Source organism: Abramis brama (assembly GCF_963993115.1).
Source record: "Abramis brama genome assembly, chromosome: 2".
In the NCBI taxonomy this organism is placed as follows: domain Eukaryota; kingdom Metazoa; phylum Chordata; class Actinopteri; order Cypriniformes; family Leuciscidae; genus Abramis; species Abramis brama.
Window position 1 is genome coordinate 2,383,207 of NC_139964.1, and position 24,459 is coordinate 2,407,665.

Here is a 24,459-nt window from a genome sequence, read left to right on the forward strand (position 1 = left end):
GATTCTTAACGCGTTTATTGCAACTTTTTCATATTTTTTCCATCAACCAGACTAACGAATGGTTCGACACAACCCGTACTGGGGAATAGACTAGACAGGGCTTTCTTCTTTGTAGATTCACCTACGCTTTGCATCAGCTGGGTATGCAGGGTAAATGACGGCTGTTAGCCTATGGTCGCCCTCACCCAGTATTTTATATATATATATATATATATATATATATATATATATATATATATATATATATATAATAAATTAAGATATAAATCAATATAATTAGTTGTAAATGAAATATTTTTAACACTAATACAAAAAGAAAAGAATAATGCATTGACTATATAATAGGCCTATATTAACGTAAACGCATGAATTGTCATTCAGACTGACTATCTAACAACCGGAGAACAGAGAACAACAGAGATATTAAAATACATACTCTTCTGAGTTTTATAATGTAGGCCTTGTGTTTTATTAAAATGTATTAATTTATATCTCAAAGATGTGCGCTTGTGCGCAGTGCACCGGTCATGCTGAGAGGGAAACAAACGCATTTTATTATTAGCCTATTCAGAAATAGTGTAAAAGACCGGTAAATAAAATACAACATTAACATTATAAACACTATTAATAACATATAGGCTATGTCTATGCGCATTTTACTTCCCCTTACTGTAGCCTATATCAAATCCTTAAATGAATGGTATTCAGAAAACAACAAGAATGAAAAATGTATATAATAAAATTATACGTATAATAAAATTATAACCTATAATAGCTTATAATAATAGCCTATTGTGTCCTTTATTATAAACAACATTTAGCCCATTTTAAATGCCAAGCCTAAACAAATTTATTTGAATCGAAACTGAAACTGTACCGACATTGGTTTCGCGCATCTCTCATTCGGTCCAGAGTTTCCATATTTGCAATGTAACATTTGGATGCTAACTAGTAATGTAAAGAAGGCTTAATACTTCAGCCGAGTCCCAATATACACGTAGGCTAAATCATCATCTTCACAGCAAGGGAAATGAGTTTGGAATAACAGCAAGTAGGACTGTGCGGCACAGCTTTTATATGGTACAACAGACCAATTAAATTAAGCAGAATAACTTTTTATATATTTGGTTGACTGTATTTTATTTTAATAATGAACAGGCTGCGATGTCAAGTTAGCAATGCCAGAAGGGAACTGATAATAGCCTAGATGTTGTGTGAGCGAGTGATGCGCCGGCGCCATCACTTGGATTTGTTGCTCAGCAGGGGAAATAACTTAATATTCTGTCGTTTAATAATCTGTCATTCTAAACAGTAAAATTTATATTTTTATTTGTGTACATTCAAAATGACTACAAAATGTCATGCCTTTGAAAAATAAAGAAAACAACACGATGCGCTGCTTTAGCGCGTCTCAGTCTCCTTGAACATCTATCTGGCGCACACCAAAAATGAACCAAAATAGAGTGAACAGCCTTCTGAAGCGCCTACTCTTCAAAGTCAACATTTAGATTATTTGAAGTAAAATGCATTATATAGTCACGTAGGAATAAAACACAGCGTGGTTCATGATAAAAAATAAAATAAAAAAACGTGACTTTACAGTTCGGAAAATAGGAAAATAGCAAACCCCTGGCACTTGAGAACTCTGGTCTACAAAGAAGAAAGCCCTGTCTAGTCTATTCCCCAGTACGGGTTGTGTCGAACCATTCGTTAGTCTGGTTGATGGAAAAAATATGAAAAAGTTGCAATAAACGCGTTAAGAATCCACACAACGGAGGGCTCTTATTCTGCAGTGCAGAACTGAGGAAGAACTGATGACGGGACAGTTTGATCTTCGGCTGACAAATCAGAGGAAAGGGGAGTTTCATTCCCGCCCACGTGTAGAAATCGAATATCGAGCTGTTTATTCATTTTTCTACCTCAGAACGAAAAACGAAAAATCAAGCTGAATTCTTGTTTTTTGTTTTTTTGGAAAAAATGAAAAATCGAAAAAGGAACTGTTTTCTAATTTTTTCTACTTTCAATATTACATAAAAAACGACTGAACGAATAATACACGGATTGATACCAACCCACCGAACGAATATTCGAATATTCGAATATTCAGGTCCAGCATATCTGATAATGTTCGACCTTTAATGTGATGCAAAATAAAACAATTATAATAAATTTCATTGGACCCTAATAGCCCTTTTTGAGTCATTTCACAAGTTGTAAGTGTTGGAAACATGACTGTCGGTATACCTCATCCTCATTATTCAAAGACATTCACCATTATCGTCACCTACTGGTACTCACCACTACTTGTTTCAATAAACCAGTTTCTCACTCCCCGGTAAGCAATTTTGCATTTAAAAGACGTCTAATAGCCGTCCAAACACAGCCCTGACGTCTAGGCCTAAACAAGGCTAATTTTGGGCTGTCAGTGAAACTTTAATAGATGTCTAAACGTAGCCCAAGAATAGACTAGACGTCAATTAGACAGCAAATCAATTACTACATATAATAGACAACAAAATACAATTTAAGGATTCTGTTTACACAAATATAACACGCATACATAACAATCCATCCCAAAAAAAATAAAAAAAATAACCTTTTATTAAGAACAATATAAAAATAAAAAACTTAAGATAATTACAAATGAAAAAATATACAATTATGACACTTATTAATTATAAAATTACAATTATGAAAATAATATTATAAATACAATAAAAATATATTAGGATTATAATAAAAAATATTGGAAATTAACTTAAGAAAATGAAAATATAAAGAATGACAAAATAAAATATTTTAAACAACAAGTACAACTTCGGGCAGGCACTCTTCAGATTTTGGTAGCCCGAAATTAATTTTACTAGCCCATATAAAAAGACTACAATTTTTAATGTAGAATATTGGTTAGGAGTCAAATCAATGAATCAAAAACTTTTTCAAAACACAAATATCCACAAATATGCATCTGGTTCTAACTGAACTGAAATGTGTGTGACCAGTATGGAACATGAATCAGTCTGTGTCTGTTGCTCAGCCCCCAATGAGGGTATGATAAAAAAAAAAGTTTTAGTTTAGGGTCTGATACTCACTATTAACTTGTTTCATTAACATGCAGATGGAAGGGTTTTTTTCATCACTGAGGTCCCGAATGTGCGATATGCTAGTTAGGGGGGTTCGGGGATAATAAGAATAATTTTTATTATTATTAAATATTATTTAAGAATAATAAAAAAATTCTTATTTCTCTGATCTACATATGTGCATTTTAAGATGTTTTGAAGACAAAAAAATTGGATAACAATAGCTTTAAAACCATGTAAGTGGGCAGCTGATTATTTTTCTCTCCTCATCAGCATCACACTCCTATTCTCTTTGTTTTTCTCTTGCTCTGTCTCTTCCCCTCCTAAAGCTGAGCTTTGACTGATATAGGCTTTTCATTTTTGTCTGTCAGTGAAGAAAGTAAACAAAGGGTCAACTGATAGGTTGATTTATGAATCATTTTCTCAGATGCATTAATTTACTGAGAGTTACTAGGTAGCCTAACTTTATTAAATTCATTTACAATATGTACACATTCATTATTGATCTTATTCCTAATACATATACACACATACATAATTCATAAATCTTATTCCTAATCTTATTCCTTATTCCTAATTCCTGCTCTCACTTCTTATACATCACTCTTTCTTTTTCTTTGTCTCCTCATCTTGCCCTGTCTCTTCCCCACCTAAAGCTGAACTTTTTTTAATTTACTGAAAGCTACAAATTGTATATTAATTCTCAACAAGGCAAGGCAAGGCAAGTTTATTTATATAGCACATTTCATACACAATGGCAATTCAAAGTGCTTTACATAGAAGAAATTAAAATAATAAAAAGAAATAAGAATAATTAAAACAGTTTAGAAAAATAAAAAATAAAATACAGTACATTACAAACAGTCGGACGAACATTGGCACAGTGCTCATTCAGTAAATGCATAGCTAAACAGATGTGTTTTGAGTCTGGATTTGAATGTGACTATTGTGGGAGCACGTCTGATCTCCTCTGGAAGCTGGTTCCAGCTGCGGCTGGCATAATAGCTAAAAGCAGATTCGCCATGCTTAGAGTGAACCCTTGGTATTTCTAGCTGATATGATCCTAGTGATCTGAGTGATCTGTTGGGTTTATATTCAGTGAGCATATCTGCAATGTATTGAGGTCCTAGGCCATTGAATGATTTATATACCAGTAATAATACTTTAAAATCAATCCTAAATTTAACTGGGAGCCAGTGTAAAGACCTGAGGACTGGTGTGATATGTTCATATTTTCTGGTTCTGCTCAGAATCCTGGCGGCAGCGTTCTGTATGAGCTGCAACTGTCTTATGGTCTTTTTGGGAAGGCCAGTGAGGAGTCCATTACAATAATCCACCCTGCTGGTGATGAAAGCATGAACAAGTTTCTCTAAGTCTTGTCTGGAAACAAAGCATCTAATTCTTGCAATATTTTTCAGATGATAGTATGCTGATTTAGTTATTGCTTTGACATGACTACTGAAACTAAGGTCTGACTCTAGTGTCACACCAAGATTCCTGACTTGATTTTTGGTTGTTTGACCAAATTTTTGGTTGCGTTCACCTTGAGAACTTCATCTTTGTTTCCAAATGCAATGACTTCAGTTTTGTCTTTGTTTAACTGAAGAAAGTTTTGACACATCCAACTGTTGACTTCATCAATGCATTGGCACAGGGAGTCAATGGGGCTGTAATCGTTAGGCGATAGGGTTAAGTAAATCTGTGTGTCGTCTGCATTGCTGTGGTAAGTAATTTGGTTCTTTCTCATTATTTGGCTCAGTGGGAGCATATACAGGTTGAACATGTACACATTCATTATTAATCTTGTGCCTATGATGAAAACGGCTTTGTTAATGCTAATGTCCCCTCACAATGACAGTAAACTAATTATTAGTCACATTACATAGGCCTATTTTCAGTTCAAAATGGCGAAATTCAACAAAAGTATATTCATTTGCCTATTTTTGTCATTCATTTCACATTTATGACATAAAAAACCTGTTAAATATGAAATGTTTAGTTTAGCTACTTACATCTTATCTCGCACTTGACCGTAAACTGAAGTGTTGAGTCGCTCTGATCAAATTCGCGCTCAGCAGCTTCTTGTGAACATAAAGCCCGCCTACTTTGATTTGATTGATCATCTCAAATATTCTGACATTGACGAGCACCACAGACCAATGAGTGACAGACCAATGAGACTCAAATGAACACACTCACTCACACACACACACCCTGTCCTCTGTTTCTGACGTGCGCTCTGCTCGGCGCCGCTGCGGATTGAAGTTGAAGAACGCGCTGAATCTGATTATAACAAGACTGAAGCGAACACTATTTCAGATAGCCCGTTGGGCAGGCCGGTTAGGCATTTTGGTAGACCGACTGGAAAACACAATAGCCCCGGGACGTCGGGCAGGCGATTTTGCGAGCCCTGCTTAACTCTCAACAGTGAATAAATTATTAATTGGTTTTATTCTATTCTAGGGGTGGGCGGTATGACCAAAATTCTGTTTCATGGTATGACTAATTTTATTTCACGGTAACGATATATTTCACGATATAGTTATTTATATATGTAGTTATTCTCGAAAAATCGACAAAAAGGGCTTTGTATAATAAATAAACCCAAATACTTTAGAAATGAAAAGTACTTTACTTTGTTTGAATTTTCTTTTTCTTTTATTTGGTAAATTATTTCTTTGGTAAACTATTTTTATAGCTAAATATAGTAAACAAAACACTCTCATCAACTTATAGATGAACTGCCCCCAACTAATTGATTTTAAATACAACAATAGCAATTCAACTTTAAATAAAGTGTTTCTGAATAATTTTTCAATCTCATGTTATTGCTTTACTTCATCAATCAGTTTATAATATCTGAATATGTTATATTGAACTATTCTATTCATAATAAATTAGCTTGTTTTGTTATTTTTGCGATATCTGGCAACCTGACACACCCTGCTCCCTCAGTGCGTGTGCACAGTAAAATGTGATCGGTTAATTTGAGTGACAAGTTGTAATCACGCATTGAATCGAAGCAAGATTTTATCAGCTGTTTCAGTGGGCAATTGTTTGGAGTTAGAAATATATAACTCGCGCTGCATATTTAGTAATTTTGCCTCAGATACAGGATTATACATTTGCTTTAACAAGCAGGTTGTTCATTACCACGGCAACCGCTCGCGTGTCATACTGAATGCGAGTTTCGTGTTTAAAAAGTAACTATACATAAAGAGACAGAAAGATGCAGATACATTATTTAAGGTTATTTCTATTCGTTAGGATATTGACATATGAACTGTTGTTGTCAAATAAGCTTCATGCTTTCCCCGTTGCGATCGTGCACACCTCTAAACTGTAGCCTACGGGTGCTGCACTGCTCTAGCTGAATGCTGCGCCTTTTCCCCCGAAAATATCACGTTAACAACAACCCTTTAGAAAACGTAATTCCTTTGTGGATCCTCTCGATCTGCTTTCTCCATGTTTCTTTGACAAATCTCAGTGTCTCATGCATGCAAGTTAACCACGCCCACTTATTTATATGTCACGGTATCACGGAATAAAAAAAATCTGTTACGTTGACATTTTCTACCGTGGTAACGATATATACCGTCATACCACCCAGCCCTATTCTATTCTATTATAAGTGACAGATGAGTGAATGCAATGCTCCGTCTCTTTAAAATGTTTCAAAATGGTGGAAATGTTTATCCCGTGATCGCGAGAACAGTGATCTCTAATCAAGTCAAGAGAGTTATTCATCAATGTGAAGATCAGTTAGTGTGATGTAAACTGCTGTCAGTGACGTCACTTTACAACTCCACAATCTGCTGCAAGTACACAGTCTGAACACACAGAAATCTCTAGAATGTCATTGTATGTGTAGTATTGAGATTTGATATGACTGTGCTGGAATAATCTAAATGTTCTGTATGATTTGTTCTGTTTTTCCATGCATAGTTTCTGAAGTCAGTTTCTCATTATGGAGAAAAGAGTGAAGAGGAAGAGATCTTCATCTCCAGATCCCAGCTGTGTGTCTGTGAAGAGAGGCAGATCAATGACTCCTCCTGACCCCAGTGATAAAGCAGTGACCTCTGACCCCAGTGATGAACCAGTGACCTCTGACCCCAGTGATAAAGCAGTGACCTCTGACCCCAGTGATGAAGCAGTGACCTTTGACCCCAGTGATGAACCAGGGACCTCTGACCCCAGGTGAGTGTAAACCTTTAGTGGTGAATTAACTGTTTTATGGGAGACAAAAACACACTGAATTCACACAGAGAGATGAGATTTATAATAGGGCTGCAACTAATGATTATTTTGATAATGGAATAATTTGTCTTTTTTTTTTCAATGAATCAGATGAATAGTAAAAAATATAGAATGAATATGAATTCTTAAAGATGTATTTTTTTTTGTAAAATTTTATTTAAATCCATAATTCAAATAAAATGTTGTTCCACATCCTGCCCAATGTTGTCTTCAAAATAATGTGTAAAAAAAACATTACATTCCCAACCTAAAAACAACTGATTGCTTACCACCAAAAGCAGAAGTTGAAATTAAAAATGATAATAAACAAAAAACAAAAGCATGAGGTAGGCTATGAGGAACACATTCACTCTGAACACAGTAATTATATTGCATTAATAGGCTATTCCAACAGTATCCCTACTTTCATAAAAATATGATTACTTGTGTTACATGTAGAACTTTAACACTACACCTAATTTATAATATGAAATATTTGAGCAAAATGTATATTTTATTCAGACTATAGTTTACTCAAAATGTATGTTTATTTGCATCTGCACTTGTTCATGTTGTCAGTTTATGCTAAATGGAAATGTGCTAATATTGGAAATCCTTTCTAAAATTTACGTATAAAGATGTAGCTGTAAAATGTAAGTTATGCGCAGAGAAAAACATGTCTCCAAGGTAATAAACAGTAGGGCTGCACGATATGAGGAAAAGCTGCGATGTGCGATAACATTGTTTAATATTGCGATGACGATATGACTTGAGATAAATATTCAAATGTGAATGTTAGCTATACTGTTCCCATGTCTTACTGCTTTAATAGGTTATTTGCGTGATAGGTCAAACGTTTATTACCTGCCTGATTCAGATTACATGATTTTGGCACGATCCGTTTGACGTAGGGTGTCGTGGGGATTCGTAAACGACAACGGGCGGCGGGACGCAAGATTCGATCGTTTCATCTCGTATAGTGTGTCATAGTGGGCGACAACCTACGTCGCGTCTGCGATGCTTCACGACAGAAAGACTAGCATGTTTAATTTTTTAGCGGTCCTCCACGAGGGGTTGAGTAAGTGAGCGAGAGTGAGTGTGCGCGAGTGAGTGAGAGTGCGAGCAACAGTAATGGTGCGTTCAAGTCATCTCGTATAGATCGTATTTACGAGTTGAATGCACTTGAACGCCACCACAATGTCGTAAATACCAGTGGGGAGCTCGGGATTTTCTCTAAGCTCCGATCTTTACGCGTTGGGGTCGTGTCAGTGATTAGCATGGCGGAATACACAATACGTAAAGGTATTTAGCTGTGATATTGTCAGGCTTTTCTATTAACAGCGCAGTTAGCTAATTGCCAACACAGAATATAATAGTATTATAATATAACAATGCAACATGTAACAATGAGTTGGCAGTGGCTTCATAAATTAATTAAAAACATAAAAATACAAAGTACACCTGATGCACATTTCTTTGTTCTTCATTTTCTAGAACAAGAGTTTAAGAACCTTACTGTATTTTGTGTAATTAACCCCCTGAGTTCGGCTATCGTGCTGGCGCGATAGGCTCGTTTTTTTTTCTTATCAGTGCAAAAAAGAATCAGAATACTAATATTAATTTTTATCTTATATGCTTGTGTTATACATCAATCGATCCTGTTAAGTGTGTATTATTTTTGTGTATACTCACAATAAAAACAAAGTGTTGTGCTTTTCGCCAAATAAAGAAAAATAAACATGATGCGAGTTCTGCCTCCTCTCTGTCAGTGCAGTCCATTCTGAAACGCGTCCGAAAATGAACTGTAACTCAGCGAATACTCAGTCAAACAGGCATACAGACACACAGGCATGAAGCTTGAATTCTCTTCTTTTAAATGAAGTAAATTATATAAAAAACAAATATTCTCAGTTCATGTACTATGTATGAAAAGAGAGAGATGTCAGTCGTTCTCATCTCAGCTCATTAAGTTGTAATGTGACTCCGCCCACGGAGAGCGCGCGCTATTCAAACACAAATGTGAGGCGATCCAGGCAAACCTGTGAACGCCCACAATCAGCTGGATAACACACACCGCGAGTTCACTTTCAGTCTCATGTACTTAACGCTGTGAGGAATAATACTATCTTGATAATAACCCTGGAAAATTTACCTCAGAAGTGCTAGAAGTTTCATTTCAAGGAGTAACAGACCCGGCTGAGGAATAGGTCAGTTCAGTTCCCTTTGTTCCCTTTGACGGCGCTTTAAGCGATCACCGCGTCCCGCTGCCGGCCGAGTTCTCCTCTGAAAAAAAAAAAAAAAAGTAGTTTTCACGGCTGGTATTGCGTGAGCGCAGCACACGGGCTTGCAGTTTCCCCGTTGTGTCTGCCGCGGTGGTCCCTCGGCGCTTCGGCGCGTATAGAGCACTCTTCTTCTCTTTCTCTTTCTTTCTCTTCTAAAAGAGCATCACAGGCGTTCGCGTCCTTTTCAGGATGTCGTTTCACCCGTGCGTTTCTGGATGCGGTCAACTTCTCCCTCAGGAAGATGGTCATAAACACTGCCTCTCGTGTTTGGGCTTAGAGCACGCTGAGGCAGCGTTTGTGAACGAGTTATGTTCTCACTGCGGGAACATGACTCTGGCGATGCTGCGTTCAAGACTGCGAACCCTGAAACATGGGGGAGTCCCTTCAGAGAATCCCCGATCTAGTTCGTCTGCCGGTTCAGTTAGGCAGGCGGCTACTTCGGTGATTCCTGTTGGTGAGCGTATGAGGATTACAGTGAAGAATGTTCCGTCTGATGAAAGATCCTCACGGGCTTCTCACTCCTCTAGTAGCTCGCTGCCATTGGTTGTCTCGTGCTGTTCCGGTTGTCTCCTTCGGGGCGCCGCCTGAGGACCAGATGTCGATCGCGGCATCGGAGGAAGAGCGGTCATCTTCTGGTGATGACGCAGCGGGTCTACCGCCTTCGGGTGTGGTGGCTGCGGCTGAGCCGGATCCGGAAATGGCCGCTATGCTCGAAAGGGCGGCCGCGAATGTCGGGCTCGTGTGGAACCCTCCACCGTGTCCCGAACCTTCGCGGCTGGATGATTGGTGTCTCGGAGGGGGCCGTGCTGTTGCCCCGCGGCCCGCTCCAGTACCATTCTTCCCTGAAGTGCATGAGGAGTTGAGGAAGTCTTGGCTGGCCCCTCTGGCGACCAGGCGTAGGCAACCTCGCTCCTCCTTCCTCACCACCCTCGACGGCGGGGCGGCGCACGGGTACGAGGGAATCCCCCCAGTGGAGCGGTCGGTTGCGATGCAGCTGTGTCCGAAGACCGCTTCCACTTGGCGGGGTGCCCCTTCACTCCCCTCCCGTGCCTGTAAGGTTTCCTCTGGTCTGACCAGGGATGCTTACATGGCGTGTGGAGACGCCGCTTCCGCCCTGCATGCCATGGCGCTGCTTCAAGTCCATCAGGCCAAAGCACTCCATGACTTGCAGGCGGGTGGTCCCGACCCAGCTCTGCTGCAGGAGCTGTGTGCGGCGAAGGACTTCGCCCTCCGGGCGACGAAAGTCACCGCACGTTCGCTGGGTAGGGCGATGTCCACCTTGGTGGTCCAGGAGCGCCACCTGTGGCTTACCCTTGCAGATATGCGCGATGTTGAGAAGAACAAACTTCTCAACTTCCCCATATCCCAAGGCGGCCTCTTCGGCGACGCGGTGGAGAGCTTTGCCCAAGAGTTCTCCACCGCCCAGAAGCAGTCGGAAGCAATACGGCATGTCCTGCACAGGAAACGGGCTGCTGCTGGCCCGTCTACTGTCGCCGTAGAGCCTCCGGCTGCTTCCCATCGCCGAGGACGTCCTCCTGCGCCAGCTCCTCCTTCAGGGCAGCAGTCCAACCCTGGAGGCCGGAAGTCTGGTCGCAAGAGGACGGCCCAGCCCACTCAGGCGCCCCCGGCCCCTTCCCGTAAAAGGAAGGGAGGGAAGCGTTCCTTAAATGGGCAACCTGAGGGATGCTGCTCTTCGGGAGGGTGCCTCTGCACACCTCCTTCCCCCGGGGGAGGGCCGGGCGAAGAATATTTCGTTGGTCAGCGGTACCCAAAGTTTCATTAAAAGAGCAGTTTCTACCTTCTCTTTCAGGTCATCCACGGTCGAGACTGGTGGGCACACAGTCTCCTCCACCCAAGAGGGCCAGAATGGCAGTGGATGCCGTCTCCGAGCGGCATCGCTCCCGTTCCCCTCTTCCCAGTCTGCGGATAGCAGCGACGCAGTCTCGGATGCGTCGCTCCTGTCTGCGGTTGGGCCCGGAGGCGCAGAGACCAGTTCACGAGGAGGCAGGGCCTCGTTCCTCGTCTCTCCCCCTCCCCTCGCCACTGGGCAGCCCGCAGCAGAATGCCCACGAGCCTTCTCTGCCGTCTGCCCCCCGGGGGAAACAGGTTGGCGTCAAGTTCCACGCCCAGACCCCGCTCTCGGTCGCTATTGTGCCACCGGAGCCGGGTCCCTGTCTTCCGCCTTGCTGCCCCTCCGCGGGTACGCCGGTGGGTCGTGTGGGCTCGTTGGGACGGTTTCTAGAGGCCTGGCTAGAGCTTCCAGCTCCGTCCCGATGGCTCATCCGCACCATCCGGTTCGGCTATGCAATTCAATTTGCACACCGGCCTCCCAAGTTCAGGGGCGTCCACTTCGCCCGTGTGCGGTCAGTGGATGCCCCTGTCTTGCGGAAAGAGATCGACGTCCTGCTGACGAAGGGCGCGATCGAGCCGGTCCCTCCTGTCGAGATGAGGTCCGGGTTTTACAGCCCATACTTCATTGTACCCAAGAAAGGCGGTGGGTTACGGCCAATCCTGGACCTGCGAGTTTTGAATCGGGCCCTGCACAAACTCCCGTTCAAAATGCTCACGCAGAAGCGCATTTTCGAATGCATCCGTCCCCAGGATTGGTTTGCAGCGATCGACCTGAAGGACGCGTACTTTCACGTCTCGATTCTTCCTCGACACAGGCCGTTTCTACGGTTTGCATTCGAGGGTCGAGCGTATCAGTACAAATTCCTACCCTTGACTGCGCGCCTCAAGGAGGAGCGCGTCCAGTCAGTGCTCACCTGCCTCAGGTCCTTTCGAGGCAGGACAGCGGTTCCACTGAAACAATTTCAGAGGCTCCTGGGGCATATGGCAGCCGCAGCCGCAGTAACGCCGCTCGGCCTGTTACATATGAGACCGCTTCAGCGCTGGCTTCACGATCGAGTCCCGAGGTGGGCGTGGCAGAGCGGTACGCTTCGGGTCAAAGTTACCCCGCGCTGTCGCCAAACCTTCTTCCCATGGTCGGACCGTGTGTTTCTACAGGCCGGAGTGCCCTTAGTCCAGGTTTCCAGGCATGCTGTGGTTTTCACAGATGCCTCTGCCATGGGTTGGGGGGCCACGTACAACGGGCATGCAGTCTCGGGTCTGTGGACGGGGCCCCAGCTGCATTGGCACATCAACTGCCTAGAGTTGCAAGCAGTACGTCTAGCTTTGTGTCGCCTCAAGGGGTTTCTCAGACACAAGCACGTACTGGCCCATACGGACAGCACTGCGACCGTTGCATACATCAACCATCAAGGTGGTCTACGCTCCCGCCGTATGTCGCGACTCGCCTCCCACCTCCTCCTATGGAGTCAGAAGCATCTGAGGTCGCTTCGTGCCGTTCATGTTCCAGGGGAGCTCAACCGTGTGGCAGACGAGCTCTCACGGCTGCTTCCCCTGCCAGGAGAATGGCGACTCCATCCCCAGATGGTCCAGCTGATTTGGAGTGTCTTCGCAGTCGCACAGGTAGACCTGTTTGCTTCTCCAGACACGACCCATTGCCAGTGGTTTTACTCCCTGACCAAGGGGACCCTCGGCACGGACGCCCTGGCTCACAGCTGGCCCCGGGACCTGCACAAGTATGCGTTTCCCCCAGTGAGCCTTCTTGCACAGACCCCGTGCAAGGTCAGGGAGGACGAGGAGCAGGTCCTGTTAGTGGCGCCGAATTGGCCCACCAGGACTTGGTTCACGGAACTCATGCTCCTCGCGACAATCCCTCCTTGGCCGATTCCTCTGAGGAAGGACCTTCTTTCTCAGAGACGGGGCACTCTATGGCACCCGCGTCCAGACCTCTGGAAACTCCATGTCTGGTCCCTGGACGGGACGCGGAGGTTCTAGATGGCCTGCCACAGGCAGTGGTAGACACATCACTTCCGCTAGAGCCCCCTCTATGAGGCGCCTCTATGCGTTAAAGTGGAACCTGTTCGTCGATTGGTGTTCCTTCCGTCAGGAGGACCCCCGAACTTGCCCGATCAGAGTCGTGCTTTCCTTCCTGCAAGATGGTTGCGCGCTCACTCTACTAGAGGTGTTTCCGCTTCCTGGGCTTTGCCTCAAGGCGCCTCGCTGACAGACATCTGTAGAGCTGCGGGCTGGGCGACACCGAACACGTTCGCTAGATTCTATAGCCTACCTGTGGAACCTGTTTCCTCCCGAGTACTCGCTACGGCCAGTGGTGCGAGGGAATAGGTTGTGTCGGCTTGCTACGCCACTCCGTGCCTTGGCCGGATACGTGCGTCTTGACTCGTTCTGTCGTCCCTGTTGAGTACGCTCCCACTTTCCTCGGATTGGGACTACCTCAGGGACTGCCATATGTTTCACTACCCCAATGGGTTAGTACATATGTGTATTCCAGGGCTTCCTCAGGCAGGCTGGGCTTCCGCAGCGTCCCCCCCCCCCTCCCTGGGGGTTAGGGCACGCTTTCCCAGTGTTATCCAAAATCCACTGTCAGGGAACTCCCCCGACGACACGTTGGAGTACAGGGAACGGAGACGTGTTGTCCCGTCGCCATGTTGCTGTACCTTCGCGGAGGACTGGACACTGTTCGGCTTCTCAGCGAAAAGCATTGCGCAATGTTTACTTCCGCCTTTTATACCCGCGCTGGTAGGCGGGTTGCGGAATCTTGCATGCCAATGTTCATTGGCTTGTTTTAATTCTTTTGAAGGCAATTGGCTCCCTAGCGTGATCCCAATTCGCCCCAGACGGCACGTCTCTGTTCCCTGTACTCAGGGAACGAGGGTTACATACGTAACCGAGACGTTTTTACTGTACAATAGACTGCCACATCAAATAAGCTTTTGTTTGCCAATTTTGCTTATATGTTAAATATAGTATGTTTTGTCAAAAATAAAGTCATCAAATAATACGTTTTGTATACTTTTAGTTTTTACAAAGAAAGATTACACTTGAATTATGTAATGTAATTGTAACCTTTTTAATAAAAACTATTAAAAGGTAAATATAAGCCTTTTCTTTAAATAATTTGTATTGTGTTTTATTTGTGACAAATTTGGGGAGAGGATAAATATTCCAAAACTGAAAATACAGTATGAGAATTAACTCCACAATTACTAGACATGTTTACCTTGGATATTATACAATTTGCAAGCACAATTTGTGGAAAAATAAAAAAAATTGTGATGCTTCCAACTGTGAACCAATTTAGTAGTGTGTATATATATATATATATATATATATATATATATATATATATATATATATATATATATACATACATACTGTATATATATATATATATATATATATATATATATATATATATACTGTATATATATATATATATATATAAATGAAGAGTTCAGATGCAAAAGCCTCTAAATGCCATCTGAAATGTTCTTCTAGAATGATCATTTTTATGAAGCTTGTATATTTAAGTTCAATAATTTATATATATATATATATATATATATATTGCTCTTGTATTCTTTCTTGTGGCTATAGGTGACACACCTAAATGAATGGCTCATTAAGTATGCAGGGGCATTGTCTCATCAGGTGTGAACTACTAAATATTCATGATGGTGTTGGATCGTTTACGCCCCATCCGCATATTGCCTTTCCAAACTAAAAGTGTTTCACAAAATTTAAATCAATGTATCGTTTTATGTGAATGATTAGGCAGGATGATTTTCACATCATTTGAAGAAAAAACTCTAGGCAACAACATTAGTCAAAAGTCTTGTGGACACATATTTAGTATGTGTTTTGTGATCTTATTTCAGAAACTTTCATTTTTAGTTTTTTCAATAACCATGCATAAACATTATTCTCTCAAAAATGAAAACATGTACATACATGTTGCTCACATATTATGGTAGCCCTGTTTGTGCTAAATAGAGTGTAATTACACCTTTGCCATTAATATGTTTATAAGCAACTGAAAAAAGCACAAATGTCAGGGCATGTCAGAACATCTGAAGGACCCCAAAAACACCTCAGACCCCAGAGGGTTAATTAAGAGAAAGTACTCCGCCATCTTGCTCCGACGAAAGTGACTTGCCGTTATAAGCACGACTTCCCACCTCGTATGTACGAACTTCCCAGGAGGACTTGAACACACCATGAGTGTGTGTGCGCCAGTGAGCGAGTGAGTGAACGAGGGACAGTGAGTGTGTGTGTGTGAGCGTGTGCGAGTGAGTGAGCACGACTTCCCACCTCGTACGTACGAACTTCCCAGGAGGACTTGAACGCACCATGAGTGTGTGTGTGCACCAGTGAGCGAGTGTGTGCGTGCAAGTGTGTGTGTGCGCGCACGAGTGTGTGTGTGCGCGCGCAAGTGAGTGAGTGATCGAGGGACAGTGTGTGCGTGTGCGTGCGAGTGAATGTTTGTGAGTGAATGTGTGCGTGTGACGGCACGCGATGACTGGTCGGAAAGCAATGTGTAGTCTGACATGTTTCTTGTCCACACATGACAAGATTTTAGTAGTCAAAATCGTGTAATCTGACACCGTGACTATCTTATCAGACACAAAAGTCTTGTAATCTGAACCAGGCATTTATTCATTGTGTCAGGCTGTCTGTTGCGATGTGTTCATCGCGCGAGTTCATATCGCGATGAAAAGTCGATGTATCGTTCAGCCTTAATAAACAGCACACACATCTGTCAGAGCACAACAGTGCTAGCTGCGGTAAACGCTTAACTTTTGTTTGAAGAGCTTAAAAATATGAAGCATTCTCATGTTTCAGACAACTTGAGTCCTGCTCCTTTCCCACAGAAGATCACTCTGTGTCCTCCGCTAATTTCCATATGCGTTTATCCATAGAAATTAGTTATTCACTGATATAAAACGATGTGACTGGCTGATGGTTTCTGTGCACAGTGTGCAGATGCGACTTATCCATAATCAAATTCATCATCAATTATTTTCATTATCTATTTTTATCCATTTTATCAATTAGTTATTGTAGCCCTAATGAAAATAAATGAAACGGCAGACAGGAAGAATTATTTATTTGTGTTTTCTCAGGATCTGGAGTCAGTGTATGCAAAAAGTGTTGAACTGAAATGAAACAAATTAACCCCCTGGGGTCGGCGGTATCGCCGGTGATACCAGCTCGCTTTTTTTTATCAGTGTAAAAGAGACTCAAAAATACTCTGTTGACTTTGATTTTCCATAGGAGTTTCATACATCAATCGATCCTGTTAAGTGTGTATTTTTTGTGTGTATACTCACAATAAAAACAAAGTGTTGTGCTTTTTGCCAAATAAAAAAAAAAAACACGAAGCGAGTTCTGCCTTCTCTCTGTCAGTTAAGTCCATTCTGAAACGCGTCCGAAAATGAACCATAACTCAGCGAATACTCAGTCAAACAGGCATACAGACACACAGGCATGAAGCTTGAATTCTCTTCTTTTAAATGAAGTATTTTTTATAAAAAACAAATATTCTCAGTTTATGCAATCTGTATGAAAAAAGCGAGATGTCAGTCGTTCTCATCTCAGCTAATTATTTTTAATGTGACCCCGCCCACGGAGAGCGCGCGCTATTCAAACGCAAATGACTGAGGCAATCCTGCAAACTGTGAACGCCCACATCAGCTCGAGAAAACACATCAAGCTTATTCAGATCATTGTACTTGTTTACACAGTCTCGCAGCGCTGTGAGGAATAATACTATAATGGAAAATGTACCTCAGAAGTGCTGGTATTTCGAGGAGCAACAGATCCTGAGCTATGGAATACTGTAGTAAGTTTTTTTTTATTCTCAAGTGAATCGCGTTTCTGTGAATGAATGAATGAACGGCAGAGATGCGCTCTGTTTACCACAACTTGCAAAAGACGGTTTAAATTTGAATCGCGTTTCTGTGTGAATGAATGTTTCGCTTTTAGCAAACTGTATTGCTATACTGAGTAAAAATCTACTGAAATATGTTGAAATAAAATGTATTTGTATAAGCAACGTATTAAACTGCAAATTAACATTTATATTTCTTATAATAAAAACGAAAGACCTATGTTACAGATATATGAAAGACAACATTTCATTGATTAGTTTTGGATAGTGTCATAATACACAAAGCGGAAGCAAGGATGCAAGTAAACTCTTTATTTGGTTGGTCAAAGACACAAAACACAGTTCAGAAATTCGGGTGGGCTCGTGCTGGTGAAGAGTGGTGACGGTGAATCCAGTGCAGGTGAACATCCAGACGAGACGAAATCACGAAGACACTGAACAGGAACTCGAACCAGGAACAAGACTGCAGACGGGCACACGATGAACACACACTGAGGACACCAAACAACGATCTGACAAAGAGAGGATAGTGCGATGAGAACTTATAGGTGAGTGAATTGTCAGCAGCTGGTGCGGGGAATGAGATCAGCTGGCGCGCTGATCAGCTGTAACGAGCGGTAACGCCCACTCACACACACCCACACACACAGAACAACAAATACACGAGACACAAAGAAACCAGTGAATTCATGAACCGTGACAGTACCCCCCCTCCTAGGAACGCCTCCTGGCGTCCCCAGACTCCCTTACCTGTCGATTGTAATCATCAATAAGGGAGTGATCTAGGATGTCTCTAGCAGGCACCCAGCTTCTCTCCTCCGGACCGTAACCTTCCCAGTCCACCAAGTACTGGAATCCGCGTCCCCTCCGCCTTGAGTCCAGAATACGATTAACCGAATATGTAGGTTCCCCTTCTACGAGTCGCGGCAGGGGGGGAACCGGGACAGGCGGATTAATACAAGAACGAAACACGGGTTTTATTTTGGAAACATGGAAGGCGGGATGAATCCTCCTGTACACTGGAGGGAATTTGAGGCGGACTGCCACCGGGCTAATGATCTTGGTGACAGTGAACGGGCCGATCAATTTGGGAGCAAGTTTATTAGAGACGGAACGGAGAGGAATGTTCTTGGTAGAAAGCCACACTTTTTGACCAGCGACGTATACGGGAGGCCTAGACCGGTGGCGATCGGCTTTGGCCTTGGTGCGCGCTCCCACTTGGAGTAGAGTCTCGCGGGCTCTAGTCCAAGTGTGATGACACCTCTGGACGAAAGCGTGAGCGGAGGGGACCGCGACTTCGGATTCCAGACTAGGAAAAATTGGTGGCTGGTAACCTAGACTACACTCAAACGGAGATAGGCCCGTAGATGACACTGGTAACGAATTGTGGGCGTACTCCACCATTGACAGTTGTTGGCTCCATGAGGAAGGATTCTTGGAGACCAGACATCGCAACGTTCTCTCCAAATCCTGGTTGGCTCTCTCAGTTTGGCCATTGTTCTGGGGATGAAACCCTGAGGACAGACTAATAGTCGCACCCAGTAATCTACAAAACTCTTGCCAAAATTTGGACACGAATTGGGGTCCTCTGTCGGAAACCACGTCCGTCGGGAGGCCATGTAACCGAAAGACGTGGTTAACGACTGTTAACGCTGTCTCCTTGGCTGAGGGCAATTTGGGCAAGGGAATGAAGTGGACCGCCTTCGAGAACCGGTCCACCACGGTCAAAACTACCGTGTTACCCTGAGAGGGTGGAAGGGCGGTGACAAAATCTAGTGCGATATGGGACCAGGGTCTCGAAGGGATCGGCAGCGGTTGAAGGAGCCCATCTGGGGGTCGATTGGAAGTCTTACCAGTGGCACAAACTGAGCAAGCCAAAACAAAACTGTGAACGTCGCAAGCCATCCGTGGCCACCAAAATCGTTGCTTGACTAAAGATGTAGTGCGACTGACTCCTGGATGACAAGCCACATTGGAACAATGCCCCCACTGAATAATGTCGGACCGTAATCCCTCCGGCACAAATAAACGGTTCGGTGGACAACCGACCGGAGGCGTTACCCCTTGTAAGGCCGTCTTGACCTTCGATCCGACCTCCCATGTGAGTGTGGAGATAATTAGGGTCTCCGGAAAAATGCACTCGGGAGTAGACGGGCGATTGGAGTGGTCAAAAATGCGCGATAAAAAATCGGGTTTGATGTTTTTGGAACCCGGGCGGTACGAGAGAGTAAAGTCAAAACGTCCGAAAAAAAGTGCCCACCAAGCCTGCCTGGAGTTCAATCTTTTAGCGGTTCTAATGTATTCCAGATTCTTATGATCGGTCCAAACGATAAAAGGTACCCCCGACCCTTCTAACCAGTGACGCCATTCTTCCAATGCTAACTTGACTGCCAACAACTCTCTGTTACCAATATCATAATTACGTTCGGCAGGGGACAAACGGTGAGACAAAAACGCGCACGGATGCATTCTGTCGTCTGCAGGAGAACGTTGGGATAGCACTGCACCTACCCCCACCTCTGACGCATCGACCTCCACCACGAACTGACGTGATGGATCAGGGGTAACTAAGATGGGGGCTGAAACAAAGCTGCCTTTCAGTTTGGCAAATGCAGCCTTAGCTGTGTCTGACCACCTGAACGTAGTTCTGGGGGAGGTCAAGGCGGTCAGAGGTGAGGCTAGTTGGCTGAAATTGCGAATGAACCGCCGGTAGAAATTGGCGAACCCCAGAAACCTCTGTAGGGCCGTACGGGAATCTGAACTTGGCCAATCCACCACAGCCTTAACCTTCTCAGGATCCATACGCATTCCTTCAGACGACAAAATGTACCCTAAGAAAGGAACAGACTGTGCATGAAAAGCGCATTTCTCCGCCTTGACAAAAAGCCCATTCTCTAGCAGCCTCTGAAGCACTCGTCGAACGTGCTGCACGTGCTCCTGGAGAGAAGAAGAAAAAATCAATATGTCATCCAGGTAGACATATATGAACTGATCGACCATATCTCGCAGCACGTCGTTGACGAGTGCCTAGAAGACTGCTGGGGAGTTGGACAAGCCGAAGGGCATGACCAAGTATTCAAAGTGCCCCCTGGGGGTGTTAAAAGCAGTCTTCCATTCATCCCCCTTCCTGATGCGGACCAAATGATAAGCATTACGTAAGTCCAATTTAGTGAAGATCGATGCTCCCTGCAACCTCTCGAAGGCTGAAGACATCAGCGGCAAAGGATAAGTATTCTTTACCGTGATGCTGTTCAGCCCCCGGTAGTCAATACAAGGTCGCAGGGATCCGTCCTTCTTCCCCACAAAAAAGAACCCCGCCCCCGCTGGAGAAGAGGAGGGACGGATGAACCCCGCTGCTAGAGAATCAGAAATATATTTCTCCATAGCCTCTCTTTCTGGAACAGAAAGTGAATATAACTTGCCCTTAGGCGGAGACGTACCTGGCAGTAACTCTATAGCACAGTCATAGGGACAATGCGGAGGGAGAGAAGCAGCACGAGACTTACTGAACACCTCCTTCAGGTCTTGATACTCCGTGGGCACGTTTGACAAATCCACTGCTTCCTCCTGAAACGCAGAAACAGAAACAGACGGACAAGCAGACACAAGACAGGACTCCAACACTGATTTCTGCTGCCAGTCTATCTTGGGATTGTGTTCAATGAGCCAGGGGTGTCCTAAAACAATGGGTGCGAGGGGGGAGTCCAGAATGTAGAAGGAAGTGGTTTCAGTATGGTTGCCAGATACGATGAGTGTGATGGGTCCAGTGGTGAATGAAATGGTGGGAAGAGCTTGACCGTTGAGAGCGTGAACTGCGATGGTACGGGTGAGGGGTAGAAGGAGAGCCTGAATCTTGAGTGTGAATGTGTAGTCCATGAAGTTACCCTCTGCCCCGGAGTAGTGCTCGACAGTCGTGAGTGTGGGCTGACCATCTTAGTCTTACCGGAAGGAGCGTAGATGTTGATGAGGTCTTCTCAGCGGAGATCCCACCCGACAGTAGCCTCAGATTTACTGCCGGGCTTGTCCCTTTTACCGGGCAGTTAAAAGCAAAATGTCCTGCCGCGCCACAGTAAAGGCAAAGGGCTCTGACTGGGAGACGCTCTCTGATGGTACGGGGGGAGCGGACGGTGTGGGTGGCGCAGTGGGAACTCGCAGATGTTGTAATTGCTGGGTGAGCTCGGACACCTGCGCCACAAGAGCTTGAATAGCCCGACCAGACTCGTTCATGTTCCTCTCCTGGGTATCCATCCGTGAAATGCTGGACTTGATGAATTGATATTGCATATTGCCGCATATTGCCTTTCCAAACAGAAAGTGTTTTGCAAAACTTAAATCAATGTATTGTGTCATGTGAATGATTAGGCAGGATGATTTTCACATCATTTTGAAGAAAAAACTCTAGACGACGACATCCATAAAAGTCTTATTGACACATATTTAGTATGTGTTTTGTGGCCTTATTTCAGAAACTTTCGTTTTTAGTTTTTTCAATAACCATGCATAAACATTATTCTCTCAAAAATACAAACATGTACATGCATGTTGCTCACATATTATGGTAGCCCTGTTTGTGCTAAATAGAGTGTAATTACACCTTTGCCATTAATATGTTTATAAGCAACTGAAAAAAGCACAAATGTCAGGGCATGTCAGAACATCTCAAGGACCCCAAAAACACCTTAGACCCCAGAAGGTTAATTGTACAGAAAATATAAGATCGACAAGATTGTGTAGATATAGATTTTATTTTTCATGTTCTTAAATCTGTGCACTTTTGTTTTTCTCAGCAGAGTTTATAGAGATGATCAGACTGGAGACCAGGATTATCCTCAACCAGTGAATGATGAACTACAGAGAGTCAAACACAGACACAAAGCCAGCATGAAGAACAAGTATGAGAGATTATTTGAGGGACTGAAACTCCAAGAGAATGAAACCCTCCTGAACAGGATCTACACACAGCTCTACATCATAGAGGGAGAGCGTGAAGGAGTGAATGAAGAACATGAGGTTTTACAGATGGAGAAAACAGCCAGAACACAACACTCACAAGACACTCCAATCTACTGCAATGACATCTTTAAAGCCTCTCCTGAACCAGGATGCGAGGAGAAAGAGCAGATCAAGACTGTTCTTACTAAAGGCATCGCTGGAATTGGGAAAACCGTCTCTGTGCAGAAGTTCATTCTGGACTGGGCCGAGGGAAAAGCCAATCAGGATGTAGATTTCATGTTTGTGCTTCCATTTCGAGAGCTGAACTTGATCCGAGATGATCAGTACAGTCTTCACAGACTTCTGCTGGACTTTCATTCTGAACTTCAAGATCTGGACTCAAAGATTTATGAGGAGTGTAAAGTTGTGTTCATCTTTGATGGTCTGGATGAAAGCAGAATCACACTGATGTTTTCAGGCGCTCAGGAAGTTTCTAATGTGACTGAGACTTCATCAGTGGGTGTGTTGATGTCAAAGCTCATGAAAGGAGATCTGCTTCCCTCGGCTCTCATCTGGATCACCTCCAGACCAGCAGCAGCCAATCAGATCCCCTCCAAATACATCCACCGTCTGACAGAGATTCAGGGATTCAATGATCCTCAGAAGGAGGAATATTTCAGGAAGAGAATCAGTGACGAGCATCAAGCCAGCAGAATCATCTCACACATCAGAAGAGCAAGAAGCCTTCACATTATGTGCCACATACCCGTCTTCTGCTGGATCTCCTCCACTGTGCTTCAGAAGCTCCTGGAAGAAGATCTGAGTGCAGAAATCCCTCAAACTCTGACTGAAATGTACATCCACTTCCTGCTGATTCAGATCAACATGAGGAATCAGAAGTATGAAGAGAGAGATCCAGATAAACTCCTGCAGTCCAACAGAGAAGTGATTGTGAAACTTGCTGAAGTGGCTTTCCATCAGCTGATGAAGGGCAATGTGATGTTCTATGAGGAGGACCTGATTGAGAGCAGCATAGACATCTCTGACGCCTCAGTGCATTCTGGGATTTGCACTGAGATCTTTAAGGAGGAATCTGTGATTCATCAGAGGAAAGTCTACAGCTTCATTCATCTGAGCGTTCAGGAGTTTCTCGCTGCTTTCTATGTGTTTTACTGCTATTTAATGAAGAACAAGGAACCACTGCAGCTGCTTGAATTCAGATTTTATCGATTTAAAAAAGTCTCTCTGTATGATCTACTAAGACCAGCAGTAAATAAAGCACTCAAGAGTGAGAATGGACGGCTGGATCTGTTCCTGCGGTTCCTTCTGGGCGTCTCACTGGAGTCCAATCAGAGACTCTTACAGGATCTACTGACACACACAGAGAACAGCTCAGAGAGCATCAGGAGAATCGCACAGCACATTAAAGACAAGATCAAAGATGATGATGATGGTGATGATGATGAGGAGGAGGTGATTCGGAATATTAATCGTCTCTCAGCTGATCAATCCATCAATCTGTTCCTCTGTCTGCTGGAAGTGAAAGATCAGACTCTGTCCAGAGAGATTCAGGAGTTTGTGAAATCAGACAAACACTCAGAGGAGGAACTCTCTCCTGCTCACTGCTCAACTATCTCCTACATGCTTCAGATCTCAGAGGAGGCGCTGGATGAGCTGAACACCATGAAATACAACACATCAGCTGAGGGTAGAAGAAGACTGGTACCAGCTGTGGTCAACTGCAGAAAAGCTCTGTGAGTGTTTAATCATTAATGCTAAAGAATCCTTTTTAATAATGCATCTTACATCTTTACAGGGGTCATAACATGGAGTTTTTACATTATTTTAATATATTCCCTGAGGTTCACTTATACTAGGGGAGCCAAACTCAGTTCCCTAGAGCACAGGTTTTCAAACCCTGGGTCGCCAGGATGATTTAAGGAAAATGGAGTTACATTTAAAATATAATAAAAATAATCATTTGTTTTCATAAAATCATAGTCTATAGGCCTGTATAAAAGGAATAAATATGCTAAATATATTTGACTTAAATAATCAACAGATTAAAGGGATACTTCACCTCTGGAAAGATGAATGTGTATTTAAAATGGGTCATTTATGTAGAAGAAATGTGAAATTATTTTTGAATTTGGAGCTTTCTAGACTGAGA

General features: G+C 43.5%; 1 protein-coding gene across 1 annotated transcript in view; it reads left to right on the plus strand.

Annotated features, from left to right (window-relative positions):
* LOC311077459 (NLR family CARD domain-containing protein 3-like) overlaps positions 1 to 24,047 on the plus strand; it is a gene marked incomplete at its 3' end in the record, with an annotated part of 351,403 nt that extends 327,356 nt beyond the window's left edge. The window contains exons 3-4 of the mRNA XM_084105967.1: positions 7,146 to 7,280; positions 22,145 to 24,047. Of these exons, the coding sequence (XP_083962093.1) occupies positions 7,146 to 7,280; positions 22,145 to 24,047 (2,038 nt within the window). The remainder of the gene's footprint in view (positions 1 to 7,145; positions 7,281 to 22,144) is intronic.
* Between the last annotated feature and the right edge of the window lie 412 nt (positions 24,048 to 24,459).